This window comes from Trypanosoma cruzi, assembly GCF_000209065.1.
Source record: "Trypanosoma cruzi strain CL Brener chromosome Unknown tcruzi_1047053506067, whole genome shotgun sequence".
In the NCBI taxonomy this organism is placed as follows: domain Eukaryota; phylum Euglenozoa; class Kinetoplastea; order Trypanosomatida; family Trypanosomatidae; genus Trypanosoma; species Trypanosoma cruzi.
This window is the reverse complement of record NW_921142.1, coordinates 1-24,807: the sequence shown is the minus strand read 5'-3', so window position 1 is coordinate 24,807 and position 24,807 is coordinate 1. Positions and strand designations below refer to the sequence as shown.

General features: G+C 54.6%; 4 protein-coding genes and 2 pseudogenes across 4 annotated transcripts, besides 8 other annotated features; 2 read left to right on the top strand and 4 right to left on the bottom strand.

The window, feature by feature from the left end:
- Positions 1-8,192: part of a sequence feature (areas not merged during assembly with more than two copies in the genome that could not be assigned to a particular haplotype) that runs on past the window's edge.
- Positions 2,462-5,017: a mobile genetic element.
- On the bottom strand, positions 6,025-7,212 carry Tc00.1047053506067.110 (annotated as a pseudogene).
- Positions 7,406-7,474: a sequence feature (T-rich).
- On the bottom strand, positions 7,753-8,433 carry Tc00.1047053506067.100 (mucin TcMUCII, putative; the record flags this gene model as incomplete). Its single annotated transcript, XM_813911.1, has 1 exon — positions 7,753-8,433. The coding sequence occupies one exon, from the start codon at positions 8,431-8,433 to the stop codon at positions 7,753-7,755; it is 681 nt and encodes a 226-aa protein (XP_819004.1).
- Positions 8,193-8,237: a sequence feature (haploid, non-Esmeraldo-like haplotype).
- Positions 8,238-8,972: a sequence feature (heterozygous, non-Esmeraldo-like haplotype).
- Positions 8,973-24,807: a sequence feature (areas not merged during assembly with more than two copies in the genome that could not be assigned to a particular haplotype).
- Positions 9,686-10,282, bottom strand: Tc00.1047053506067.90 (uncharacterized protein; the record flags this gene model as incomplete). Its single annotated transcript, XM_813910.1, has 1 exon — positions 9,686-10,282. One exon carries the CDS (start codon positions 10,280-10,282, stop codon positions 9,686-9,688), a length of 597 nt encoding a protein of 198 aa, XP_819003.1.
- Tc00.1047053506067.80 (mucin TcMUCII, putative) lies at positions 13,505-14,167 on the top strand (the record flags this gene model as incomplete). The annotated part of the gene is made up of 1 exon (XM_813909.1): positions 13,505-14,167. The coding sequence occupies one exon, from the start codon at positions 13,505-13,507 to the stop codon at positions 14,165-14,167; it is 663 nt and encodes a 220-aa protein (XP_819002.1).
- Positions 13,947-13,995: a microsatellite.
- On the top strand, positions 14,591-15,724 carry Tc00.1047053506067.70 (mucin-associated surface protein (MASP), putative; the record flags this gene model as incomplete). The annotated part of the gene is made up of 1 exon (XM_813908.1): positions 14,591-15,724. The coding sequence occupies one exon, from the start codon at positions 14,591-14,593 to the stop codon at positions 15,722-15,724; it is 1,134 nt and encodes a 377-aa protein (XP_819001.1).
- Positions 16,793-19,431: a mobile genetic element.
- Tc00.1047053506067.34 lies at positions 20,634-21,842 on the bottom strand (annotated as a pseudogene).

Here is a 24,807-nt window from a genome sequence, read left to right as displayed (position 1 = left end):
CCACCGACACGCACATGACGACGGCCCTGTGCGCCTCGCCTGCTGCACGCATGAGGAGGGGCCGCGACGAACGGCGCGCTGAGGGAGCCGTGACGTGTGGGCGTGCGACGAGGGCCTGTGGGGCGGAGCACACATTTCTTCCCTCTTGTTTTGTTTTCTTTGCGGTCAGGGCTGGCAGACACCCGCAGCGCCACACACACAGCCACACCCTGCCGCCGTGTTTTTCTTTAAGGATTTGTTTTGTTTTTTTCTTTTTTTGTGTGGATGTGAGTGTGTTGCCACCGTGCGTGGTTGTTGAGGTTGGGGCCCTGCCGCATTTCTCGCTGCCCTCCAGTTGTGCCTCTTGCTGTGTTGATGTGCCTCCCTGTGCTCCTCTTCTCTTCCGCTCCTCCAGCACACACATATACTTAGTTGCGCAGTGCTCTGCAGGAATGTTTTGGCGACGGTGGGACGTTGGCCTGCATCCCGTGCTGACATAGTATGGTCGCTGCGTGTCTACCGTTGGCGGTGGGAATCACGGTGTCATTGGATGGATGCGTGTGGTACGCTTTTGCATGGTGCTGGAGGCCGGCTGACGCGGCTGTGCGATGTCCGCCATGTGTGAAGGTGTTGCCTGCTCTTGGGGTCATTCTTCTTTCCCCTGTGTGTTTGTTCTGCCGGGTGCGTGCGTTGCTCGGTGTGTGCTGGTGCGTGACGGAATGTGCCACGATGGCCTTCTCTGACGATGACAGTCGCTGTGCTCTCGGCACACATCCACAAGACTCTTTATTGTCTCTCTGTGCGAGTGATTGCGGCAGGGCATTGCTGCGGGCGTGATGGGGACCACGACGGCGTCACCCCTCGAGAAGGTCCCATGCACTGTTGGTTGTGGAGCGGCGAGGCGGTTTGCCTGCAGCCCGACTGACAACCGAACAGTCGTTTCATCGCGGTCACTTTGCCGGCATCACCCGCTGCGGTGGTGTCCGCAAGAGCCGCATCTCAGAACTTTAGGCCCTTCGCCCCTCAGGATTGCCCTTGCTGCTTGACTGGCGCAGCACCGGCGCGAAATGGCTCTTCTGCAGGAGAGCAGGCACCAGAGTGCCAGCGACGAGGCTCATTGTCTGCATTGACTTCCACCAGGCCTGCAGTGGGTGTGCCGGTGGCGTGGCCTTCGTGGTGCGCCACACCTTTCCGTGCGAGCGCCTGTCGCTGCTGGAACCAACTGCCTGGAGACCACCGCCCTCCGCGTGTGCCCACCGGCCAGCCCCAGCATGTGCGTGGTGAACCTCTGCAGCCTTCCTACAGTAATTGCCCACGCTGCTCACTTTGCGAGCGACATTCGTCGTCTTGTTCCTGCAACACCTATTGCGGTTGACCTGAATTCACACCATGAGCTCCGGGACGGTCGCTCACCATCCACGACGTCAGGAGAGGGCCTCGCCACCTCAAGCGGCATGGAGTGTGAGCTGTCCGACGACACGGCACAGGCAACGCGTATCAGCGGCCGCAGCGTCTCGTTTCCCAATGTGAATGCGCAACGCGTGCTGCATGTCTCCCACTGTACTTCCACCCGTTTACATGGGCTCGGACCAACATCTGCCATCCCAAACTGCAGGGACGGAGGACGGCATCCCACGACAGGCAGGCATGCTGCCACAACGGAAACATGTCGTCTTTTTCCTGCGTGAAGCTGACTGTGATTCTTCCACCTCGGCGTGTGGAACACCTCTGGCCGCTGTGACCACATGGTTGGGGATGCGCAAATATACCATACCGCGCGGCAGTCGTGACAGACCAGAGGAATCACGACGGACGGAATGGAGCAGGCCGAGTCTGTTGCGGCGACAGCATGCAACGAGCGTACTTTCTTACCGGGAGGCAGCCTGCCCCGTGCTGAAGCTCTCCGCAAATGGGAGGAACGCAATCATACCCTTCGCCGTGTTTTCTCCATGCTGCCAGAGGCCCGTGCGAAACAGCCTGGTGCCCTCTCGAGCCCAAGCCTGTGATGCTCGAGGCATGGAGGCACCACGTTCCTGCTCACTGGGATCGGCTGTGCTGCGGCACTCCTGGGACCGCGTCTGTGCTCTGCCTCTGCAGCAGGCAACCCGCTCGTCCGTCACACTGTCCGCGTCGCACTTGCTGCGATCCTCACTGTTGTCCGCACACCCTGTGCTTGCGTGCCCTCTGGTGGCTGAGATATAAACTGGTCCTTCACGCCGTGTGCCTGACTCGGCCATCCGCGACTGTTTGCCTGGCATGGCCCCTGGACCCGTCGGCGTATTGAATGAGTTTCTGCGCCATATTGCACCGCTGCTTGCACAGAACGATGATCAATACCTCCCTCGCTGACGGCAGCCTGCGAGGTTCCCGGGAAAAGAGGGACACCACTCGCATCCACAGACACGGGAAGGACACATGCCGCACAGGGAGAGTTGCCGGCCCATCCCGCTGCTCTCTGTCCTGCTAGGGGCGGCGTCCCGCGCTGCACCGTCGCCGTCACCGCTCTCTCGCCGTCCGGATCGGCATCTCGACTGCGTTCGACACCGCGGACGATGGGCGAGTGCTGGCCGTGCTCGACGGGCTACCGCGCCTGGGCCGTCGCTCCCAACGCTGGTAGCGCAATCACCTGCGAGGGGGCTGCGTTGGGGTGTGTGCTCATCGAGAATATTCCTGACAGCGGCTCGCCTCAGCCGGGGCAGCCCAATGCGGCTTCCTTGGGCCGCAGCTCCTACTCCACCACGTGGATGGTCTGCTGCGCTGCCTGTACAGCATTCACTTTGCGTCGGCGTTCATTCACGCTGACGGCCGCACGCTTGTTGCCTTGTATGTGGACATCCGTGTCCGTGCTGCGGCAATGCCAACTGCCGTGTCGCTTGTGGCCACATTTGCTGCCGAGCACAGCCTGAATATCAACGCGGATAGGAGCGGGCCGCTCTGTTCTGCATCGCCTCACACCGACAGTCTGACGAGGACGCTGCCGACCATCGTCTGGGCGATGGGAACCCACGCGTCAAGTTCCACCCGGTGCGTCTGCTCGGCAATGCGATTGATCGACACCTCAATTTTGGTTTGCATGTCACCGTTGCTGCGATGCGGACCGTGCCACGCCGCCATCAGCTGCGGCCGGGTGCGGAGGCTGGAGCGTCCCGGCACACCACGCGATCCTTTCTGGTTGGGTGCGTCCACAGTGCGTTGCACGACGGCGTCGAGGCAATCGCACCGTGTCCGGCCCTCATTCACCTCCACAGCCTGGAAGTGCGGCACGGCGACAGCTGCACAGCATCGCTCGGCCCACGCGCATCAAAGAAGGATACTTCTGTCCACCTGGCCGCCAATCCGGCACCGCTGCAGAGGAACATTGGGTTCCGCGCACCCACTCAACACGAACGCCTCACACTTCTCCGATGTATTAAGGACGTGTGTGGCGCAATCTGATTGGAGTCCATTCCGCCGTCCATGCATGAAAAGCGGCGACATCGATCCCGCTTCCGAGGATGCTGTTGTTAATGGATTGCGCCGCGTATGTAATATTATTGGGACACCCCACAGCCACAATCGTGCTCCTCCTATTCAACATCGTAATTTTCCTCTGGGACACTGTGAGCTGCAATAAAGTGGAATTTATCAGCCACGCTTTGCCCAAGACGCCTCTGACGGCGTCAAGCGCACGGCTATTGATTCTATTTACTCCTCTCTGGGAGCGTATGATTTTGAATTATGGACAGACGTTTCTTCATCTCACGCCGAGCTCGCATCTGGATCCGCTGCACTATTGTATGGCTCCACCACGACAAATGATCTCCCTGTGGAGGTCCATCGTGCAGCAGCTGGCAGGCTCGCACGCTCATATAGAGCAGAGTGCCTTGCCACTGAAAATGGCATTAGACATCTCATACCTTTTGTCTGGAAACATCCCAATCGCCCACACGAATCCTGGTGGCAACGGACTCCCCGTCGGCAACTGAGGCACTCCGCGCTGCCCCACTGGCCGTGCGAGGCTACGTTACTGAAGAGAGTTGGATTATGCTGCTCTCCTTGATACAGCGAGGTCACTCTGTGGACTTCATGTTCTCTCCATCGTACTGCGGTATCCCACGCAATGAGGCTGCTGACGACGAGGCCATGATTGCACGATCCCTCCCGCAGGAGGGCGGCCCAATCTGGCACGTGGACTTTTTTACTGCAGTCAGGTGACCGTACCGGAGGGATGCCCAGGAGAAAAGGAGGGCGCGCACACCGCATGAGAGGCGCCTGTCGGTGTGGCGGGGACTCTATTCCTGGCACTACTTGGGCATCGTGCCCCGAGTGGCGGCTCTGCGCACAGGCACGGTGCGACTCCTGCCCACTCCTCGACATGCCTGCGCGTGCCCTCCGTATCACAAATAACCCTCTGTGTCGGTGGTGCCGTCTCTCCCTCACTGAGGAGACCGGCCCGCCGCTGCCTCCGCCGTAACCTCTTCCCGACGTGAGCACCGCCAGTCCTTGCCGAGCAGCAAGCGGCTGATGGACGTCCTCCTGCCCACTCCTCGGCTGACCGACACGCGCCCTGCAGATCACAAGCAACCCTTATTTCGGTGGTGCTCCTCCTCTCACACCGAAGAGGCAGGACCGCCCCGACCTCCTCCGGAACCTCCACCTGGCGTGTCCACGGCACCTCCTCGTAGAACGACGAGCAGCGGATCAACGTCGCCCCGCCCAAGCTGCAGCAGCGTCTTCTCGTCCGTCCACAATATGGAGGCACACGCCCGACGCACTAACCCCGGCACTCCAATCGTTGCAGAAGGCCTCACATGTGGATTCTGCGACAGATCCACGGTCTCCCCAACAGGCGCCTCACGCGCAGTTCATTACCGAAAATGTCAAGCGTATCAACGAGCAAAAAACGGACAACGCACCTCTGCAAGCTCCAATGACAGCCGTAGCCCTTCAGCCACTCCTCTGCTGCAACCCCACCAGCCGCTGAGCCCCCGACAATCCGCGGGAGGTCCTGCCGCACACGCTGTGGGAATGCCGCCGTCCTCGACAACTGAGTATCCGACTGTTTGGGAGCACACCCTTTCGCACGACACCATCGTTCAGGACGGAAAAACTGGCCACATCGCTACGGACAGCCCGCAGGCCATTAACGAGCAGTGGCTGCAAAGCATAACGAAACAAATACTTCCCTTTTCTCAGCATAGAAAAACGTCACCTTCACACTCGCAATTGCCCCAATGAATTCATTGCGCAATACCGCTCTGAGCTGCAATGCTTCCTGGCACCATCCGGGTCCCTTGTCGACACATTGATGCGGGTGGGCGCCCATCCATTCCTCCCAATGACGGTGCATGTCTGCGACGCACCCTCTGCTCCAAAAGGCACGTCCCTCACCACAGCCGCGATCGACTTCGCCCTGTCTGCACGCATCGCTTTGTCAGAGGAGCAGGAGTGAGTCAGGCTGGCAGCAAGGCACCCGCTGGCACAACAAATCACAACCAGAAGCACCGCAGACCGTGGGGTGACGTGGATCAACTGAAACATGCTGCACTTAACAGAAAATACTTCATGGTTTGAAAAGAATAAGAAACACTGACAATACCTCAAAGGAAAAGAAAAAATGAAAAAGAGAATTTAGGCGTCCGCAGTCAAAGCAAACTGCCAATCAAAAAAAAAAAGTAATGCGTGCACTCAACCACAACACAAGCAAAGATTCAAGACAACAAAAACCGAAGCGTGGGACGACCAGCACACACACTCATTGCTCCCGTAAAGCAAAACACACACACAGGGAGAGAGAGAGAGGTCGCCCACTCAATGCAATAAAAACAAAACAGAAACAGTTACGGTGCTCCGCCCATGCAGCCAGGCAGGACGGCAGCGGTGCGTGTCGTGCAAAAGAGAGCACCAACGGGCCTGCATGGGTGTGCATGCATATATACAATGGGCACATTATTGTGTGTGCCTCGTGGAGTGAGGTGAGGGCGAGAGTCCATGCAAGGGGACACACACACAGAGAGAGAAGGACGAGTGTGTGTGCGGGCGGTGCACGGCTCTCTCACACTCACTCTCACGCGGCCACCACCGCAGCCGCACACGCAACAACAAGAAGAAGCAAAAGAGGGGAGGTGGTGTGGGAGACCGCGGTGCTGCCGTCACTGTCGACAGGCGTTGTCGTCGTATCATTTGTTTGAGTGGTGATGGCTGTTGTTGCTGTTTGTGAAGAGTTTCATTTGCTGTGGGAACATCGTCGGTATCATCTTCGGGCCCGTCTTGTGTTTTTTTGCTGTTAGTCCGTTGTGCACCGTTATCAACCTTGTCCTCCTTGTTCTGAGCTCCACCACTGCCACTTTTAGATACAGATGGTACTGCTGTTTCGGCCGGACGACTTGTAGTTGCACCCTTCATCGAACCTGGTGTGTCCGTGTAGTGTCTGTTTTGGTTTTGCGCAACATTCCCTGAAGGCTTTTCCTGTGCTTCACGCTCCGCTTTAGCATTTGACGGTGACGTCATGCTTGTTGTTTCTGTTGTATTCTGTGAGCCTGTGGATGCTGTTGGGTTTGTTTCTCCTGCTGAAACGGCTATTGCTGGTGCTAGCCCTGTTGGTGATGGTACCGTAGGCAGTTCGTGTGGCGGCGGTGATAAATCTGCTGGTGGTTGTGAAGGTTCTGTTGGTAGTGATACTTTTGTGATTCTTGCTTCTAGCAGTGGTTGGGGGTCGGTTTTGTTAGAGGACAACCCGTTATTGTGGGCATTATTCTCTTTTCCCCCGTCCGCGGTTTCACCGCCACCAACATTAGTAATACTTTCCGTTTTTGGTTTATCGGGCAACTGTTTTTGCGAATCAGGATCAATTGCCTCTCTTCCACTCACTTTGGGCGTTGATGCATCCTGAGGCCCTGTTTGTGGGTGTTTCTGTTTTCTTTCAGATTCCTCTTCTTCCTGGGGTAAAGGCATCTCGGAGAGAGTCGGAAACACATCCAGAGCAGGAGAGGGAGCTAATGATATATCATCGGAAGCAGAATCCGAAGCGTCAATTTCATCTAAATGAGAACCATCGGCCTTTGAACCTCTACTGCCACCACGACTCCCATCTGCAGGAGGAGATTGACCACCAGCCCCACCTCCACCTTCGCCGAAAACTCCAGGACCACCAACAGCAACATCGACACCCTCAGCGTAGCCACCGCCGGCACCGCACCACAGCACGCAGAGGACACACACCAGCAGCACACGGCCAGTCATCACCATCGCCATCACTCCTGTCACTTGCGTGTAGCCTTCAGCACAAACTAACAACACGTCAACGCAGAGTGAAAGCAAAAGGGGAGAGACACGACACACTCACAGCTGCCAGCAGAAGCAACACGCACTTCATGAAAAACACGAAACCAATTACATTTTAAAAAGGCACAATAACATGCAAAAATTAAAAAAAAAAGACGCACAAAAAACAAAATAAAAACAAACAAAAAGCAACAAAGTAAAACAGTAAAAACACAAAAGAAAAAAAACAAAAACAAAGAGCTGCACACAAATGGCTGCAGTGCGCATGCACCCATCCTCAACAGTGCATCGATGCAAACATTAGTGTGCGTGTCGCGCTTTTAACTGTGCCTGGAATGCGTTCCACGTGACGGATGTGGGGAAGCAAAAAGCAGCACACAGCATGAAGCGAAAGCAAGCAAAGCGAAACACGATCATTACTTTATCCCATTATTTAGTACATCGGACCACAGTTGACGCGCACAAATACTCGTGGTTGAGTGCTGGCACGCACAGCCCGCACACACATCTTTAGTTCACAGTGGTGTACGCCAGCGCGGATGCGGCAAGCAGCAGCGGGGCACACAGACACGCAGAGCTGCTGAGGCTGCCGTCGATTTCCCGAAGACGTGACGGTGCGCAGGTCGTCATAGTGGTTAGCGCCTCTGTATTCATGGTTGGTGCCTCTGTTGTAGTGGTCGTAGTTGGTGCCTTTGTTGTAGTGGTTGTTATCGTTGTTGGTGCATGTGTTGTAGTCGTCGTAGTAGTAGTCTCGGCAGGATCTTCGGTTTCCTGATTTGCTTTTTCTGCGGATTGTCTTGTGCTGATTTCTGGTCCTGGATTACCGTCCGTATCATGATTTTGTAACGTGTTAGACACGCCAACTGATTCCGGATCTGCAGCGGTCGGGGCTGGTCCCGCTCCGGCATTTCTTCCCTGTTCCGCACCGGACCCCTTACTTGGCGACCCTGAGTTACCGATCTCCTTACGTGGTACCTCTGGTACAGCGGACGGTAAAATGGCAGCCTTTCCAATATCTTCATCTTCGGGCCTAGTCTTTGATAAAGAGTGCAATAAACTGGTGTCGTTTCCCTCAGCCTCAGCCTCACGATCTTCAGCTTCAGTATGCTCAGTAGACTCTGCCGCGCACACGAACGGGCAGCAGCACAGGGCAAGCACCAACAGGGCGCACAGCAGACGGCACGTCATCATCGTGAGTGTGGTCGTTCAGTGGTGTGGAGCTGATCTGTACAGTGAGGGAAATGGAGAGCAACAGGGGAGAGGAGAGGTGCGGCAGACACACACAGAGGGCACAACACGCACACACACACTCCAATCCACGGCAACACCAACACACAGATGGAAGAGGGAGAAGCAAACAGGAGCGGCACACAAGGCTCCACCGCATGTACACACGGCGAGAGCGGTCCGTCGTGTCTGCACCCCTCACGGAGGATACGCACAAACACAAGAGAAGGTGCAGCGCACACAGCAACACAAAAGCAAAGTAACAATTTAAAAAAGGGAGAGATCCCCGCACACCACGTGAATTGTTGGTCCACGGGAAGTACAGCCAATACTCATCGCAAAGCAACTTGTTATCTTGTTTTTGCTGTATGCTGTTGCAATAACGAGTGAGTAGCGCAAGGGCCGTCCGTACAATAGTGGCAAGCATTCCGTCCGAAACGTGCCGTCGTGCGGGCTGGGGCACTCCCAAACAGTCGCATTCCCAATTGCCAACGACGGGGGCATTTCTGAAGTGGATGAAGCAAAGTCTCCCGTGGTCTATCTCGAGTACCTGCGGTTGTGCTTCCTGCGTGCCTTGCCTGCTGGCATGCTTGGCACTTTCTGTGGCGACCTGTGCGCGAGGCGCCTGTTAAGAAGACGCTGGCACCATTGTGGCACCCACATGTAAGGCCTTCTCAAACTATTATAACGCCAGGCTGAGCACGTCGGGCGCGCGCCCTCATATTGTGGACGGACGAGCGCTCTGCCGCATGTTGGGCAGGAGAACGTCAATCCGCCGCTCGCTGGTCGGCAAGGATTTGCGGTGCTCACGTCGGGAAGAGGTTCTGGCGGAGGCAGCGGCGGGCCGTTCACTTCAGTAAGAAAGGGACGGCACCACCGACACAGAGGGTTATTTTTGATACGGAGGGCATGCGCAGGCATGTCGAGGAGTGGGCAGGAATCGCACCGTGCCTTTGCGCAGAGCCGCCGCTCGTGGCACGATGTCCGGGTCGTGCCAGGAATAGAGTCCTCGCCACACCGACAAGCGCCTCTCATGCGGTGCACGCGCCCTTCCTTTTCCTCTGGGCATCCCTCCAGTACGGTCACCCGACTGCAGCGAGAATGTGCACGTGACAGATTGGGCCGCCCTCCTGCGGGAGGGATCGTGCAATCATGGCTTCGTCGTCAGCGGCCTCATTGCGTGGGATACCGCAGTGCGACGGAGAGAAAATGAAGTTTACAGAGTGACCTCGCTGTATCGAGGAGAGCAGCATAATCCAACTCTCTTCAGTAACGTAGTCTCGCACGGCCAGTGGGACGACGCGGAGTGCCTCAGTTCTCGACAGGGAGTCCGTAGCCACCAGGATTCGTGTGGGCGATTGGGATGTTTCCAGACAAAAGGTATGAGATGTATAATGCCATCTTCAGTGGCAAGGCACTCTGCTCTATATGAGCGTGCGAGCCTGCCAGCTGCTGCACGATGGACCTCCACAGGGAGATCATTTGTCGTGGTGGAGCCATACAATAGTGCAGCGGATCCAGGTGCGAGCTCGGCGAGAGAGGAAGAAACGTCCGTCCATAATTCAAAATCATAATCTCCTAGAGAGGAGTAAATAGAATCAAGAGCCGTGCGCTTGACGTCGTCAGAGGCGTCTTGGCAGAGGTGGCTGATAAATTCCACTTTATTGCAGCTCACAGTGTCCCAGGGGAAAATACGATGTTGAATAGGAGGAGCACGATTGTGGCTGTAGGGTATCCCAATAGTATTACATACGCGGCGTAATTCATTAATAACAGCATCCTCGGGAGCGGGATTGATGCCGCCGCTTTTCATGCATGGACGGCGGCATGGCCTCCAATCAGACTGCGCCACGCACGTCCTCAATATATTGGAGAAGTGTGAGGCGTTCGTGTTGTGTGGTTGCGCGGAACCCAATTATTCTCCGCAGCGGTGCTGGATTGGCGGCCAGGTGGACAGAAGTATCCTCCTTTGCTGCGCGTGGACCGAGCGATGCAGTGCAGCTGTCGCCGTGCCGCACTTCCAGGCTGTGGAGGTGAATGAGGGCCGGACACGGTGCGATTGCCTCGTCGCCGTGGTGCAACGCACTGTGGACGCACCCAACCAGAAAGTATCGCGTGGTGTGCCGGGACGCCCCAGCCTCTGCACCCGGCCGCAGTTGATGGAGGCGTGGCACGGTATACTTTGTTTTTTGTATGAGGAATTTTGCTGTTTTTTAAATTTTGGTACGGGCCGATGGTGCATTGGCGTTTTCTGATTCAGTAGGGGAAATGCGTTTTGAAGAAGCCGTTGCAGGTATTCAGCGTCGTTGTGAATAACAGATGTGCGACTGCCTCCATGAAGGCGGCAACAGTGTCTTGGATTACAGCAGGAGGCACTGCGGCTTAATCTGCTGTTTACAGCGATTTATTGGACGGTGCGTTTGTTTTCAATCTTTGCAGCTTTTGTGAGGAAGGTGGGAGGCTGAGGGCATTAGGACTGAATTCATTGAGTGACTGCGTTCCGTTGACTTGCGGCCAGTCGTGGCACCCTTTTGAGGTTCGGCAGCTCGTCTCTTTTGTTTACTTCCCACTGCGGCACGCGGATAACACTGATCCGAGGAACATTTGTCTGACCGCGTGTAGGCTGCTACCGTGCGTGGTGCATGGACTATGTGATTGTGTGAGGAGGTGCGTTGGAGTGACGAATACTTCTGTTTGGCGTGTCGCGGTGTGTCGGAATGATGTTCGGAAATCATGTGGAGGGTGTTTTTTGTGATTTGTGTGTCTTCTCTGGTGGAGCCGACATGTGTGCGGGGATTGTGGCATTGCTGGCTGACAGTTCCACGTCACTCTTCAGCATTCCTGGATGTGCTGAGGAATGACGGCTGGCGACCAGCGTGTTGGTGCTTCTGGTGGGAATAAGTGCATCGGGAATAGGCCGTTTTCCCTTTTCCATGCTGGATCCGATGAACTGGCACGAGGGCACCGGCTGCAGGCTGCCTGCCAGCACGCGTGAGCAGCGGATCCATGCACACACCGACGCTCATCACAAGAGCGTGTGCGATCACGGTGGCCTTTTGTGGCGTGCTTTTGTGGACGTCAGCCCATCGAGGAATGTGTGAACCAAACGGCTGGCGGAGCACGAGGAAAATAAGTGCCTGCACTGTGCCGTGTTTCTTTGTGGATGGCAGAGCGGCAGGAGGCCCGTGCTGGCAACTGAGATCTTTGCGTCGCGAGGGATGTCGGTGTTGATTTTGGATTGTCGAGGGAGAAATGATTTTGCTGCTGCCCGTGTGTGTGGCCACTCCGGCGGAGGGCGGACACAAAAGGGAGGGATGCAGGCGCTGCGTGTGTGTGTGCAGGTGCCATGCAACAACGTCACAACAAACATGCTGCGACTCGGTGACCCTCACATCACTGTGGTCCTCACGAACAGCCCAGGCACGGCCCACACCGATGCACTTAGTGGACGGAGTGAGGCATCTTTTGAGGCGCTGCAGGGAACAGGATGTGTTGACGCAGCCACGACGTGCATGGAGCGTCACGATGGCAAAGTCGGCAGTGGCTGGTGGAATATTTACTTCTCGGAGGCAACAGAGAGAGAGGTAGAGAGAGCTGCTCCTGCTGCTGGCGTCATTGCTGCCTTTTGTGGCCTCCCATGCCGATTATTGTCTGTCCGCTGATCATGGGTGGCATGCCTCCACTAGTGACGTCGTCTGCAGGCATTTCACAGCACCAGTGAAACACACATCACGTCGCATGCTTTGGCTGTGGATGTGGTGTTGTGAATGCAGCCGGCATTATTTTGCCCGACTCCTTTTCACTGCCTTGCGACAAATAGACGCGTCGCCGCCGAGTCATTCACTGCAGCTCCGTGTGTTGTACTGCCAGCACAATACTCTCCTGCTGTCTGACGCCTGGCTGACGGTGAAACACCACAGCGTTGGGGCATACAAGGATGTGGACTGCCGCTCACGGTGTTGGGCACCGCTGTTTGGATGCGGCGGCCACACGAGCGGATGTATTGTGGCACAATGAAATGCGTGAAATACGTGGACTCGCAGCGGCTGCAGTAATATCAGCGGTGTGGCACCACGGAATATGTGAGAGGGTGATGCATGATGAATCACAGTGGGCGGCATGCGAGGGAAGTGCACCGCGACGGAGCGTCATCCCGCCCTCAGCCTGCAGGGGAATGTACACCCACAAAATATATGGACGAGACACCACCAAACACACATGCCCTTCCATGCAGCAATAAATAGGAGCGAAGGTGCGTTCTGGTGCGTGGGAGTCCACTCACATATTTTCATTTTCACCGCAATAAACGGTGAGGAGTCATGTGCCACAGCAATGAGAGGAAAAACAAACATCTATTGCAGCACTTTACCAGCGAAAGGCAGGAGCAACACAAACCGAATTATTGGCTGCGCCAACACAAGAAACATTCACAAGGGGAAAGAAAAGAATTGTGCACCCCGCAGAAATTCTTAGCACACGATCCAGGCATGAAGGTTTGCTATCTGAAAAACGAAACAACGCATGCAGAAACCTTCCAACATTCAAACAGGAACAAAAATAAATAGTTTCCTGCACTCTTCCATTCCTTGCGCTGAATATGAACGAAGGCCAAAGGCAACTGAGTTGCTTTTGTGATGAATATTGGCTGCAATTCCCGTGGACCAGCAATTCACGTGGTGTGCGGGGATCTCCTCTTTTTAATTGTTGCTTTGCTTTTGTGTTGCTGTGTGCGCTGCACCTCCTCTTGTGTGTGTGCGTACCCTCCGTGAGGGGTGCAGACACGACGGACCGCTCTCGCCGTATGTGCATGCGGTGGAGCCTTGTGTGCCGCTCCTGTTTGCTTCTCCCTCTTCCATCTGTGGATTGGAGTGTGTGTCGTGCGTGGTGTGCGGCGTACGGTGCATGCCTGGCTGCTGCCCTCTCCTCATGTGGTGTGCCCTCTGTGTGTGTCTGCCGCACCTCTCCTCTCCCCTGTTGCTCTCCATGCCCCTCACTGTGCAGATCAGCTCCACACCACTGAACGGCCACACTCACGATGATGATGTGCCGTCTGCTGTGCGCCCTGTTGGTGCTCGCCCTGTGCTGCTGCCCGTATGTGTGCGCGGCAGGGAGTGGAGATAAAACTGATAAAGCTGGAGAAACTCCAACGCCCCAGGATTCAGTGGTTTCAAACGATTCCGACAATACACGAGCAAAAGGCGCGGAAGGTATTGGACAGACTTCAGATAAGGAAGCCGATTCGTCAGAGAGACCACAGAAGAAAGTCTCTGCTCCGGCAACTCCATCTCCGACAGGTGCAGGAGAAGGACCAAGTGGAGCGCCCACTTTGCAAGATGGAAGAGGTGCGTCTGGTCAGCAAGGGGCATTAGAAGAAAATATCATTTCAAAAGGATCAACAGGTGATTCCGATAAGCCAGATGTAAATCGGGAGCATAATAAAGAAGTGGCGCTAACCGGTAAAGATGTTAAGGAGCAGGCACCAACCACGACAACCACAACGACCACAACTACAACAACGACCACCACTGCGCCAGAGGCACCTCGTACTACGACTACGACTACAGAGGCTCCAACCACGACGACCACCCGCGCACCGTCACGTCTTCGCGAAATCGATGGCAGCCTCAGTAGCTCTGCGTGGGTGTGTGCCCCGCTGCTGCTCGCCGTATCCGTGCTGGCGTACACCACTGTGAACTAAAGATGTGTGTGCGGGCTGTGCGTGCCAGCACTCAACCGCGGGGATTTGTGCGCGTCTACTGTGGTCCGATGTAAATCAATAAGAGAAAGTAATGATTTTGTTTTTTGCTTTCGCTGCCCTGCTGTGCGATCCGGGTTGCTTCTCCACATCCGTCACGTTGAACGCAACCCAGACACACTCATATGCATGTACACAGGAGTCTTGGGTTTGTTTTTTATTTTTTGTTTTCTTGGTTTTTAATCTTGTGGTTTTCAGTGCGGCGTGCATTTTCTGCAATCGTGCTGATCCAAACTATCTCGTCCTGTGTGCTCTGCTTCTGTGTACTCTGTGGTGTACCGTCGTGGTTTTTTGACGTGTCTCTCTTTGCTTTGCGTTGACGTGTTGTTAGTTTGTGCCGAAGGCTGCACGCAAGTGACAGGAGTGATGGCGATGATGGCTGGCCGTGTGCTGCTGGTGTGTGCCCTCTGCGTGCTGTGGTGCGGTGCTGTTTTTGGACACGCGATGGAGGATTACGGCAGTGAGGGCGGAGGGAACGGTTTGAGGCACACGAGTAATGGTGGCGATGACGGCGTGTCTCTAAAGGCGGACTGCGTGTTGTTATCCACTCGAATGGCATTAATAAAGGCGGTTGAAGCTGAGGAAGCTGGAGATGAACCGAGTCGTCCAGACCATCTTCAGGATACCGGGGAATCATCACCTAATAATACGGAGGGCAGTGCAGCGGCTGGTCCGGGAGGTCAGCCAGCAGGACTACTGCCGAAGCCCGAAGGATCAGATACAGAAGGACAGCAAGGAGAACCAGAAGGGTTGGATCTAAATGGTGGAAAAGAAACAGAAGATAGGAACGTTCCCAAGGACGTTAAGGCAACTGGGTCCCAACACCAAAGCGTTGAATCTTCTTCTTCTCCATCATCATCTTCTGGCAGCCCTGGCACTAAGAGTGGTAACGATGGTAACTTGGAGAATACTTCCGAGAGTGATGAATCCTCCGATGAGACACCGACGGAAGAAAAAAGAGATCATCGCAGTAAATCTGACAGTCCTGATGTGGAGGCCGAAGAAGAACCAAAAAAAACAGGAGACAAAAAAAATGCAAGTAATGAGGCACCTACAGAGACACGTGGAAGTCCAGCCAACAACACGGAAATACAAACAGCAACACCACCGCCACCACCAGCACCAATGAATGGACATTCCAGCTTTGAGGATTTACCACCCATGCAACCGCTACAACGCGTCCAAGACGACAATGCAGAATCCAGGCCACCATCACCCATGGCAAACGGTGATGCTGCCAATAATGAAGCTGACAATAGCACTGAAGAGGGCATCCCGAGAAATCATCCAGCAGCTGATGGTGCAGGGACAAGAAGAGAAAAACAAAATGAAAATAAAGAAGCCAATCCGAAAGAAACAACAGTAACCGCCAACACAACTGATACGACGAACACACAAAACAGTGACGGCAGCACCGCGGCCTCCCACACCACCTCCCCTCTTTTGCTTCTTCTTCTTGTTGTTGCGTGTGCGGCTGCTGCTGCGGTGGTGGCCGCGTGAGAGTGAGGGAGAGAGAGCCGTGCACCGCCCGCACACACACTCGTCCTTCTCTCTCTGTGTGTGCCCTTGCATGGACTCTCGCCCTCACCCCACCCCACGAAGCACACACAACAATGTGCCCATTGTATATATGCATGCACACCCATGCAGGCCCGTTGGTGCTCTCTTTTGCATGACACGCACCGCTGCCGTTCTGCCTGGCTGCATGGGCGGAGCACCGTAACTGTTTCTGTTTTGTTTTTATTGCATTGAGTGGGCGACCTCTCTCTCTCTCCCTCTGTGTGTGTGTTTTGCTTTACGGGAGCAATGAGAGTGTGCGCTGGTCGTCCCACGCCTCGGCTTTTCGTTTTGTTTTCCTTTTTCATTGTGTTATGGTTGAGTGCACCCATTCCACTTTTCTTTGATTGGCGGCATGCTTTGACTGACGACACTTTAGTCTTCTTTTGTTATTCCCATATCGTTTTTTTTTGTTTTGAACTGTCAGCCTCGTTTGTCCTTGCGAGGCCACTAAGTTTTTCCTTCGACATACGCCATGTGTCAGTTGGTCCACGTTAACCCGTGGCTTGCAGCGCTTCTGGTGCTGTTTGTTATGGTGCGTGCGAAGTGATTGCTAGCGGATGCTTTGCTGTCACCCTGACGCATCCCTGTTTTTTTCTTTTCGATGTGGTGCGTACCGACGGCGCGTGGGCAACTCCGGTTGTGGTGAGGGTCGTGCCTCTCACAGCGCAGGATGTGTCGCAGGTGTACGGCGTCGTTTGTAAGAACCGATGGGCGCTTGTCCGCATCAAGACGTCAACAAGGATCCCTGATGACAGCAGGAGGCACTGCGGCTTCTCCTGGCCCCGGCGATGGGGTCTGCACCTTGTCGCGGTGCTGGGGCCTTGGTTGCATATAGGAACTCCGCAGCAGGGCGTTGCGGCGAGCACGACGGAGACCAAGACGACTCCACCCCTCGAGAAGGTTCCGCGTCATGCCCGGTGCGGGGAGGTGAGGCGGTTTGCCCGCAGGTTGTCGGACAAAACTGCACGGCCGTTTCGCTGCGGTCACTCCGTTGATATCCCCCGTGGCGGTGACGTCCACACGAACCCTGGCACCGAGGAGGATGGCTGCATCACTATTTGGCGGCTTGACATTGCAGGCCTCTCGTCCGTAAAAAAGATTGCTTTTGCTGTACGATTGGAGCTGCATCAACCTGACATCGTTCTTTTCCAGGAAATAAGTAACCGTAGTGACGTAGCGTTGAAAGCTTCTGGCCATAATGACTACCTTCAGGCCTGCACTGGGCGCGGTGGTGGCGTTGCCATTCTGGTGCGCCACTCTCTGCCGTGCGAGCGCCTGTCGCTCACTGGCACTGACCTCCTGCAGACCATTGCTGTCCGTGTATTTCCACCGGGCCGTCGCAGCATTTGCGTGGTGAATCTCTACAACCCTCCCACAGCAATTGGTCAATAATCCGCATTTATTATTATCTTTCGTCGCTTTTGCCCCGCAGCGATTATCGCGTGTGACCTGAATTTACACCATGAGCTCTGGGACAGTCATATATACCACCAACGACTGGAGAAAACTTCGTTGCCATTTTAATTGATTTGAATTTTGAACTGGCAAATTACCCGGCGCAGGCAACACGGATCACACATCGTAATGCCTCGTCCCCTGGCGTGGCTGCGTATCGCGTACTACGCATCTCCCACCGGCATCCACCCCTTACATGGACTCGGACCACTGCTTAATATCTTACTTGGTAGAGATGGATGATGGCACTCCACGACTAGCCAGCACGCTGCCTCGACGGAAGAAAGCCACTTTTGCCCTGCGTAAAGCGGAATGGCCTGCTTTCACTTCGTTGTGTGAAACCCTCCTTGCCACCGTGTCCACATGGTTGGACATTCGCAGAGGCATCTTGCGAGCGGCTGAGCGCCACATCCCGCGCGGCAGCCGTGACAGCTCCAAAACGAATATGGACACACGAAATGGTGCAAGCCCAGGCCGCTGATGAAGCAGCACACGAAGCACACACATCGCCTCACCAGGAGACATCCTACTTTGAGCCGAATTCATCCAAAAAAGGGGAAGAAAATGAGGCCTTACGCTGTACTTTCATTAAACTTTTTGAATCCCGTGTGGAAAAACTTGGGGCCTCACCCAGCCCGAGGTGGCGATATCTTCGCGGCATGGCGGCGCCGCATCCTCATCCCCTGGAATCGGTGGTGCTCCGCACTGATCTTCGGACTGCGCCCTGCCTCGGCAGCAAGCAAACCTGCTCGTCCTTCATTTTGTGCGTGTCTCACGTGCCACGTTACCTTATACTGCTGCTGCTGCACGCCGCACTCCTTTGGTTCCTGGTGACCGGGAAATGGATCGGCCTCTCACGCCGTATGAACTTGACGTGGCCATCCGCGACTCTTCGCTCGGCTCAGCCCCTGGCCCCCGACAACACGTTGAATGAGTTCCTGCACCGTCTCGGGCCCGTTGCGCACGGCACTCTTAGAACGATGATCCACAAATCCTTCGCAAATGGCAGCTTGCCTGGCTCCTGGAATACGGTGGACAATATTTCTATTCCCCAACCTGAGAAGGATCCATGCCGCCCAGAGAGTTACAGACCTATCAAATCACTCTCTGTTTTACCAAAGTTAACCGAAGGAATGATTCACCGCCGTCTGTCAGCGTTATTGCCGCACCACCCGCGTTAATTCGGGTTCACACCTTCGCGTTCTGCATCGGACGTGGCGACACTTGTCATCGATAAAATTACCCGTGGATTGAATGAGCTCAGCACTGTGGAGTATGAGCGCCCTGGAGGCGACGCCCCCGCACGGCACCCTCGTCGCCATCGCTCGTTCGTAGTCTCGATTGATTTTCTGACTGCGTTCGACACCACTGACCATGAGAAATTATTCGGCATGCTCGACAGACTTCCGCGCCTTGGCCCTCGAACCAAACGCTGGCTGCACAACTACCTGCGGGGCCGCTATGTTAGGGTATGCACTCGCGAACCGCACTCCCGGAAACAACTCGCCTCAGCCGTGGTACCGCAAGGCGGCGTCCCGGGACCCCAACTCTTCTTCCGCCTTGTGGATGATCTGCTGCGCCGCATGGACAGCATCTATTCTGCCGCCGCTCTCATGCACGCTGACGCCCTCACACTTGTTGCCTCAGTTGCGCAAATCCATGCATGTGCTACGGCAATGCAGCCTGCACTGTCACTTACAACGGCATGGGCTGCCGAGCAAAACCTAAAAATCAACGTCGCTAAGAGCGAAGCTGCTCTATTCTACATCTCTTCACACACACACTGTCTGACGAGGAAATGGTCGATCTTCGTCTTGGCAGCGAGAACATATGTATTCACTCACGCCCGGTGCGCTTGCTGGAAACAACGATTAATCGCCTTCTTAATTTTGGCACGCACGCCTCCACCGCTTCAAAGCAGACCATGCCACGCCGCTATCAGCTGCGGCTGGTCGCACAGGCTGGTGCGTCCCATCACACTATGCAATCCTTTTTGATTGTATACGTTCATAGTGTGTCACTGCATTGTGGCGAGGCAATTGTCCCATGCCTTGCCCAAACCTACCTCCATAATATGGAAGTACGGTATCGCGACGGTAGCAAAACATCCCTTGGCCTTAGCGCATCTACAGATAATACATCCGTCTGCTTGCAAGCCAATCCAGCACCGCTGCGGAAGATACTCTGGATTCTTGCACTCACACAATACGAACGCTATATACGCCTCCATGATCACGAGGATTTGCGTTCCCTTACCCACTCGGAACATATGCCTCCGTCCATGCATGAAAAGCGGCGAAATCAATCCCGCTTCCGAGAGATGCTGTTGTTAATGGATTGCGCCGCGTATTTAACATTATTGGGATACCCCACAGCCACAATCGTGCTCCTCCTATTCAACATCGAATTTCCCCTGGGACACTGTGCGCTGCAATAAAGTGGAATTTAATCAGCCACGCTTTGCCCAAGACGCCTCTGACGACGTCAAGCGCACGGCTCTTGATTCTATTTACTCCTATCTGGGAGCGTATGATTTTGAATTATGGACAGACGTTTCTTCCTCTCTCGCTGAGCTCGCACCTGGATCCGCTGCACCATTGTACGGCTCCACCACGACAAATGATCTCCCTGTGGAGGTCCATCGTGCAGCAGCTGGCAGGCTCGCACGCCCATAGAGCAGAGTGCCTTGCCACTGAAGATGGCATTAGACATCTCATACCTTTTTGTCTGGAAACATCCCAATCGCCCACACGAATGCTGGTGGCAACGGACTCCCTCTCGGCAATCACACCACACACATCATCACAACCACAAGCACCAGCAGCACTGCAGACCGTGGGTTAACGTGACCAATTGGCGCATGCTGTGCGTAAAAGAAAACAATTAATGCCTTGACAGGGATAAGAAACACTGACAATATCGCAAAACAAAAATAAAACAAAATAAAAAATCATGCGTCCACATTCTAAGCAAACCACCAATCAAAAATGAAAAAAAAACATTATGGGTCGACTCAACCACAACACAAAAAGGAAAACGAAAAAAACAAAAAGCCGAAGCGTGGGACGACCAGCGCACACACACTCTCATTACTCCCGTAAAGCAAAACACACACACAGAGGGAGAGAGAGAGAGGTCGCCCACTCAATGCAATGGAAACAAAAACAGTTACGGTGCTCCGCCCATGCAGCCAGGCAGGACGGCAGCGGTGCGTGTCGTGCAAAAGAGAGCACCAACGGGCCTGCATGGGTGTGCATGCATATATACAATGGGCACATTATGTGTGTGCCTCGTGGGGTGAGGTGAGGGCGAGAGTCCATGCAAGGGGACACACACAGAGAGAGAGAAGGAAGAGTGTGTGTGCGGGCGGTGCACGGCTCTCTCACACTCACTCTCACGCGGCCACCACCGCCGCAGTAGCCGCACACGCAACAACAAGAAGAAGCAAAAGAGGGGAGGTGGTGTGGGAGACCGCGGTGCTGCCGTCACTGTCGCCAGGTGTCACCGTTGTATTTTTCATCGCTGCGGCCGTCACTGGTGTTTCTTTCGGATTGGCTTCTTTATTTTCATTTTGTTTTTCTCTTCTTGTCCCTGCGGCATCAGCTGCTGGATGATTTCTCGGGATGCCCTCTTCAGTGCTATTGTCAGCTTCATTATTGGCAGCACCACCGTTTGCCGTGGGTGATGGTGGCCCTGATTCTCCATGGCCGGCTGATGGTTCATTGTGTTGATTGGCTGCGATGGGGACACCGTCCTCAGTTTGTGAATTGTTGTTTGACTCAATGTCGCTTTGGACGCCTTTTGGCTGTTGCGCGTGTCCTCTAAAGCCTCAGGGCTGGACCGTTCATTCACTTGCGTTGTTGGTGGTGTTGCTATTTGTGTTTCTTTCAGTTTCGCTTGACTTTCACTTGTCACTGGGAGTGCCACATTACTGCTTTTTTCTTCGTCTCCTCCAGGTTATTCTTTTTCTGACACATTTGTTTCCTCCGTTTCAACTTCATCTTCTTGTGTCGGCGTGTCAACGGAGGGTTCACTACTCTCGGATTTTTCTTTCAAAGCGAGTTCTTTGCCACCCTGAGGGCCGTCGGTGCCAGATGGAGAAGATTGATCTCCTCTTTGTTGTTGGGACTCAGTTGCCTTACCGCCCTTTTCATCCCTCTTACCTCCTTCCCCTTTGCCTTTTGTATCCAACTGTTCTGACTGCCTCTGCTCTCCTCCTGTGCCTGATCCTCCAGGCCCAGACGGCGAGGGTGGTAATCCTGCACCTGCGGCACCCTTCACTCCTTTTGCACCAGGCGCTGCAATGTCCCCAGTACCAGCCAAGAAACTACCACGCGGGGAGTTATCCTTATTTTCCAATACGGCATTATTACTTCCATCTCTACCGTCGTCCCCAGCCGCAACCGCCTTTATTAATCCCATTCGGGTGGATAACAGCCCGCAGTCCGCCTTCAGGCGCACCCTGTCATCTCCATCTTTCTTTGCATGCGTAAAGACGTCCCCTCCACCCTCACCGCAGTAATCCTCCATCGCGTGTCCAAGCACCGCACCACAGCATGCAGAGGGCACACACCAGCAGCACACGGCCAGTCATCATCGCCATCACTCCTGTCACTTGCGTGTAGCCTTCAGCACAAACTAACAACACGTCAACGCAGAGTGAAAGCAAAAGGGGAAAAATGTTAAAAAACGAAGCACAGCCACGCCACAGTAACAAGTGGCAGCAACAGCAGCAGCACACACCATGAGACAGAGGGAATAAGTGCAATTGCAGAACTCGCACACCGCCTTGCAAAACAGAAATATAAAAAGCAGTAAAAAAAGAAAAAGAGCAGAGTTGAGAGTCCGGCAAGGCTCCCAAAAAGTTAAAAAAATATGAAAAATCGATCAGGCACGACCTTCATTTCATGTGCCATACAGCACAATAAAGAAAAAAACATTTGTTTGTTTATACATGATTCCCGCACTGAATAAAGCAAAAAAGTTTCGTACTGTTCCACCAGCCCACACAACATCTCTCCCACTTCATTGCGGCATCCGGCCTGTTCCTCCAATCCTCCCTTCGTGCAGTCCGTGGGACGCACAGCAATGAGGCCGGCACCGCGTGTGGGCAAAAAAAAGCAAACAAAAGAGGGGGAAACATGTCACCGATGACGGTGTGCAGCAACCAAACATTAAATAAATAGGGGTCCTTATCATTCCGGAAAAGCAACACAAAAACAAAACTAACAGTCAAACGTAAATAATAAAAGAAAACACGCATGCAACGCGGCAAATGCTCTTCGTGAGGAGCCGCAATTCCACACTCCGTGGCTCAGAAGACCGCCACAACTCCACACAATCCCAGAAGAGGCAGCCACACACAATACACGCACGCACGCACAGTGCCGTCAAGAGTTAACTCTCGCAGTGTCAATTTCGCGTCGTTGCGCAGGGCAAAGCAGTCGTGTAGACCCACGCCGCTCCCGGAATACTGCGCGGTGAATTCTCGTCATTGGGGTTTGTTTTCGTGTCCAAAGGCATTGCGTTGACTCAATGCGCCCGCATCACCCTCAGCAACAAATCCACTGCCTGCAAAGCCATTTTATGAACAAAGGAGATTTGTGTCCGGTGGCGTTGTGCTCACTCACCTCGTATGTGTTATCCGCAGCAGCGTGCTCCCTGCCGCCACAAGTGACAGACATGATCCCGGATGCATTCGGGAACATCACTTCGATCGGATTGGTGGCAAACTCAGGCCTCGTCTCGGACGTGTTGGTCGCCGTGTTGCATGCGGGACTCAGATCGACGGTGTTGGGTGCGTCAACCGCCGCAGACCGTCGCCAATCCTCGTGTTGACGTGACGGCTCAGCATTCATTTGCGGCGCAGTTGTCCCAACAGATTTTGTGTCATCCTTCCCTTCACGGGGTGGCGGCAACTGACAGATGCCCGTCCGGTCAGCATCGCCGCTCCGTGCAGGCGGATGGATGGTTCCATCGGGGGGAAATTGACGCCACCACAATTCATAAGGGCCGGCGTATTTATGTGTCGTCACATTCATCGTGAAGGCAACGGTGACCCCTTCCTCCCTCGTTGCACAGCTGGCAGCACAGTTGCTAGATGTGTGCACCGCATTGGCCACATGGCACACAGCACCCAGCTCACCATTCCTGCCATGCATGCGCATATCAAAGCCACTGAACGTATAATTCTCATGCTGAGCCTCAGCACCGGCAGCAGAACAATTCTTCCATGCCCACACACCCACGCACGCGACAGCTCAGGCTGAATTCACTCAAAGCACACGACACATCCACCGGCACAACCACCGCATCCGCATCACCAGATACATGTCCAGGACTCCCAGCAGCAGCAAACACACGGACGAGCAGCAGCAGCACAAGAGCTCAAGGGACAACACGGCGCCGCACCATCACCTTCGCAGTCATCATCGCCCGTAGTGGAGTCGCTGGTTTCATTCAGCTGATCGGTGAGACGGAAAGGAAAAGAATGGAACGAGAGGGAGAGGGACGGAGCACAGCGGATACAGCGAGAGAGCGCAGACAACATGAGGAGAGGGCAGCAGGCCCAGCCGCACAGTTCACACACCACGAGACGGCATCCACGCAAGGAAGGCACACAACGCCAGCAGCCACCCACCATTGCAGGAGGAGAAGACATCCATCACCATCTCCCCCAGCTCATTCCCGCAGCCCCAGGGAAATGGCCAAAACCCCGCGGCCACCACACAACGCACACGGAGCAGGCGAACCCTCATCCATCCATCACGCGGCACAAAATTTCCTGCCATCCCGCCATCAATGGGACACGGAGCCCAACTCAGCGCAGTCACACGCGGTGCATCACACCCACAGGAAAATAGACTCGGGCTGCACTCCCTCTCTCCCTCTCCTCATGGCCACGGAAGAAGACAACAGCCGCCACACGCAACTGCCAGCATGCACTACAAAAGGTGCATTCAAATCCACTGCAATGTGCATCTTGTGTGTGTGTGGTTGTGTGTGCCTGCAGGGACACAAAGCAAAGAAGTGGAAAAGAGGGAGCAGAGTATGCGGAGGGACGCACAAAAATGTACAGCGGAGACGCATAACGGAAACAACAAGAAGACCGCTCAAACTCATGACTGCACTGCAGCCCAAGCAGCGGCAATTCACACAATATTTATTGAAAACAAAAAAACGTCCCCTTCGTCTTACGTAAACCCCACCACACAAAATAATTATAAATGAAAAGAAATCGTCCATCACTGCTCCACACAAATTTAAAATAAGAAAAAATCGCCTGGCTGCCGTGTGGCCACACCAAACTGTCTGTATTTATTTTGCCCACAAAAGAAAATTAAAAAGATGGTTGCGTGTGCTTCAACCGTCCGACCCTCCATGTGTCCGCACATCGTTTATATTTCATGGGGTCATCTGCGTGTTGCTGCTCCCCTCAGCCCTCTCATCGGCGCGTGAGTGCGGCCCGCAGAGCACAGTCACTCGTGTGTGTGTGGGGACTGAGAGAAGCACGCAGACATGACGGGAGTCGCGTCACTCCATCGGGAGAGTGAGCGCAGCAAAAGAAA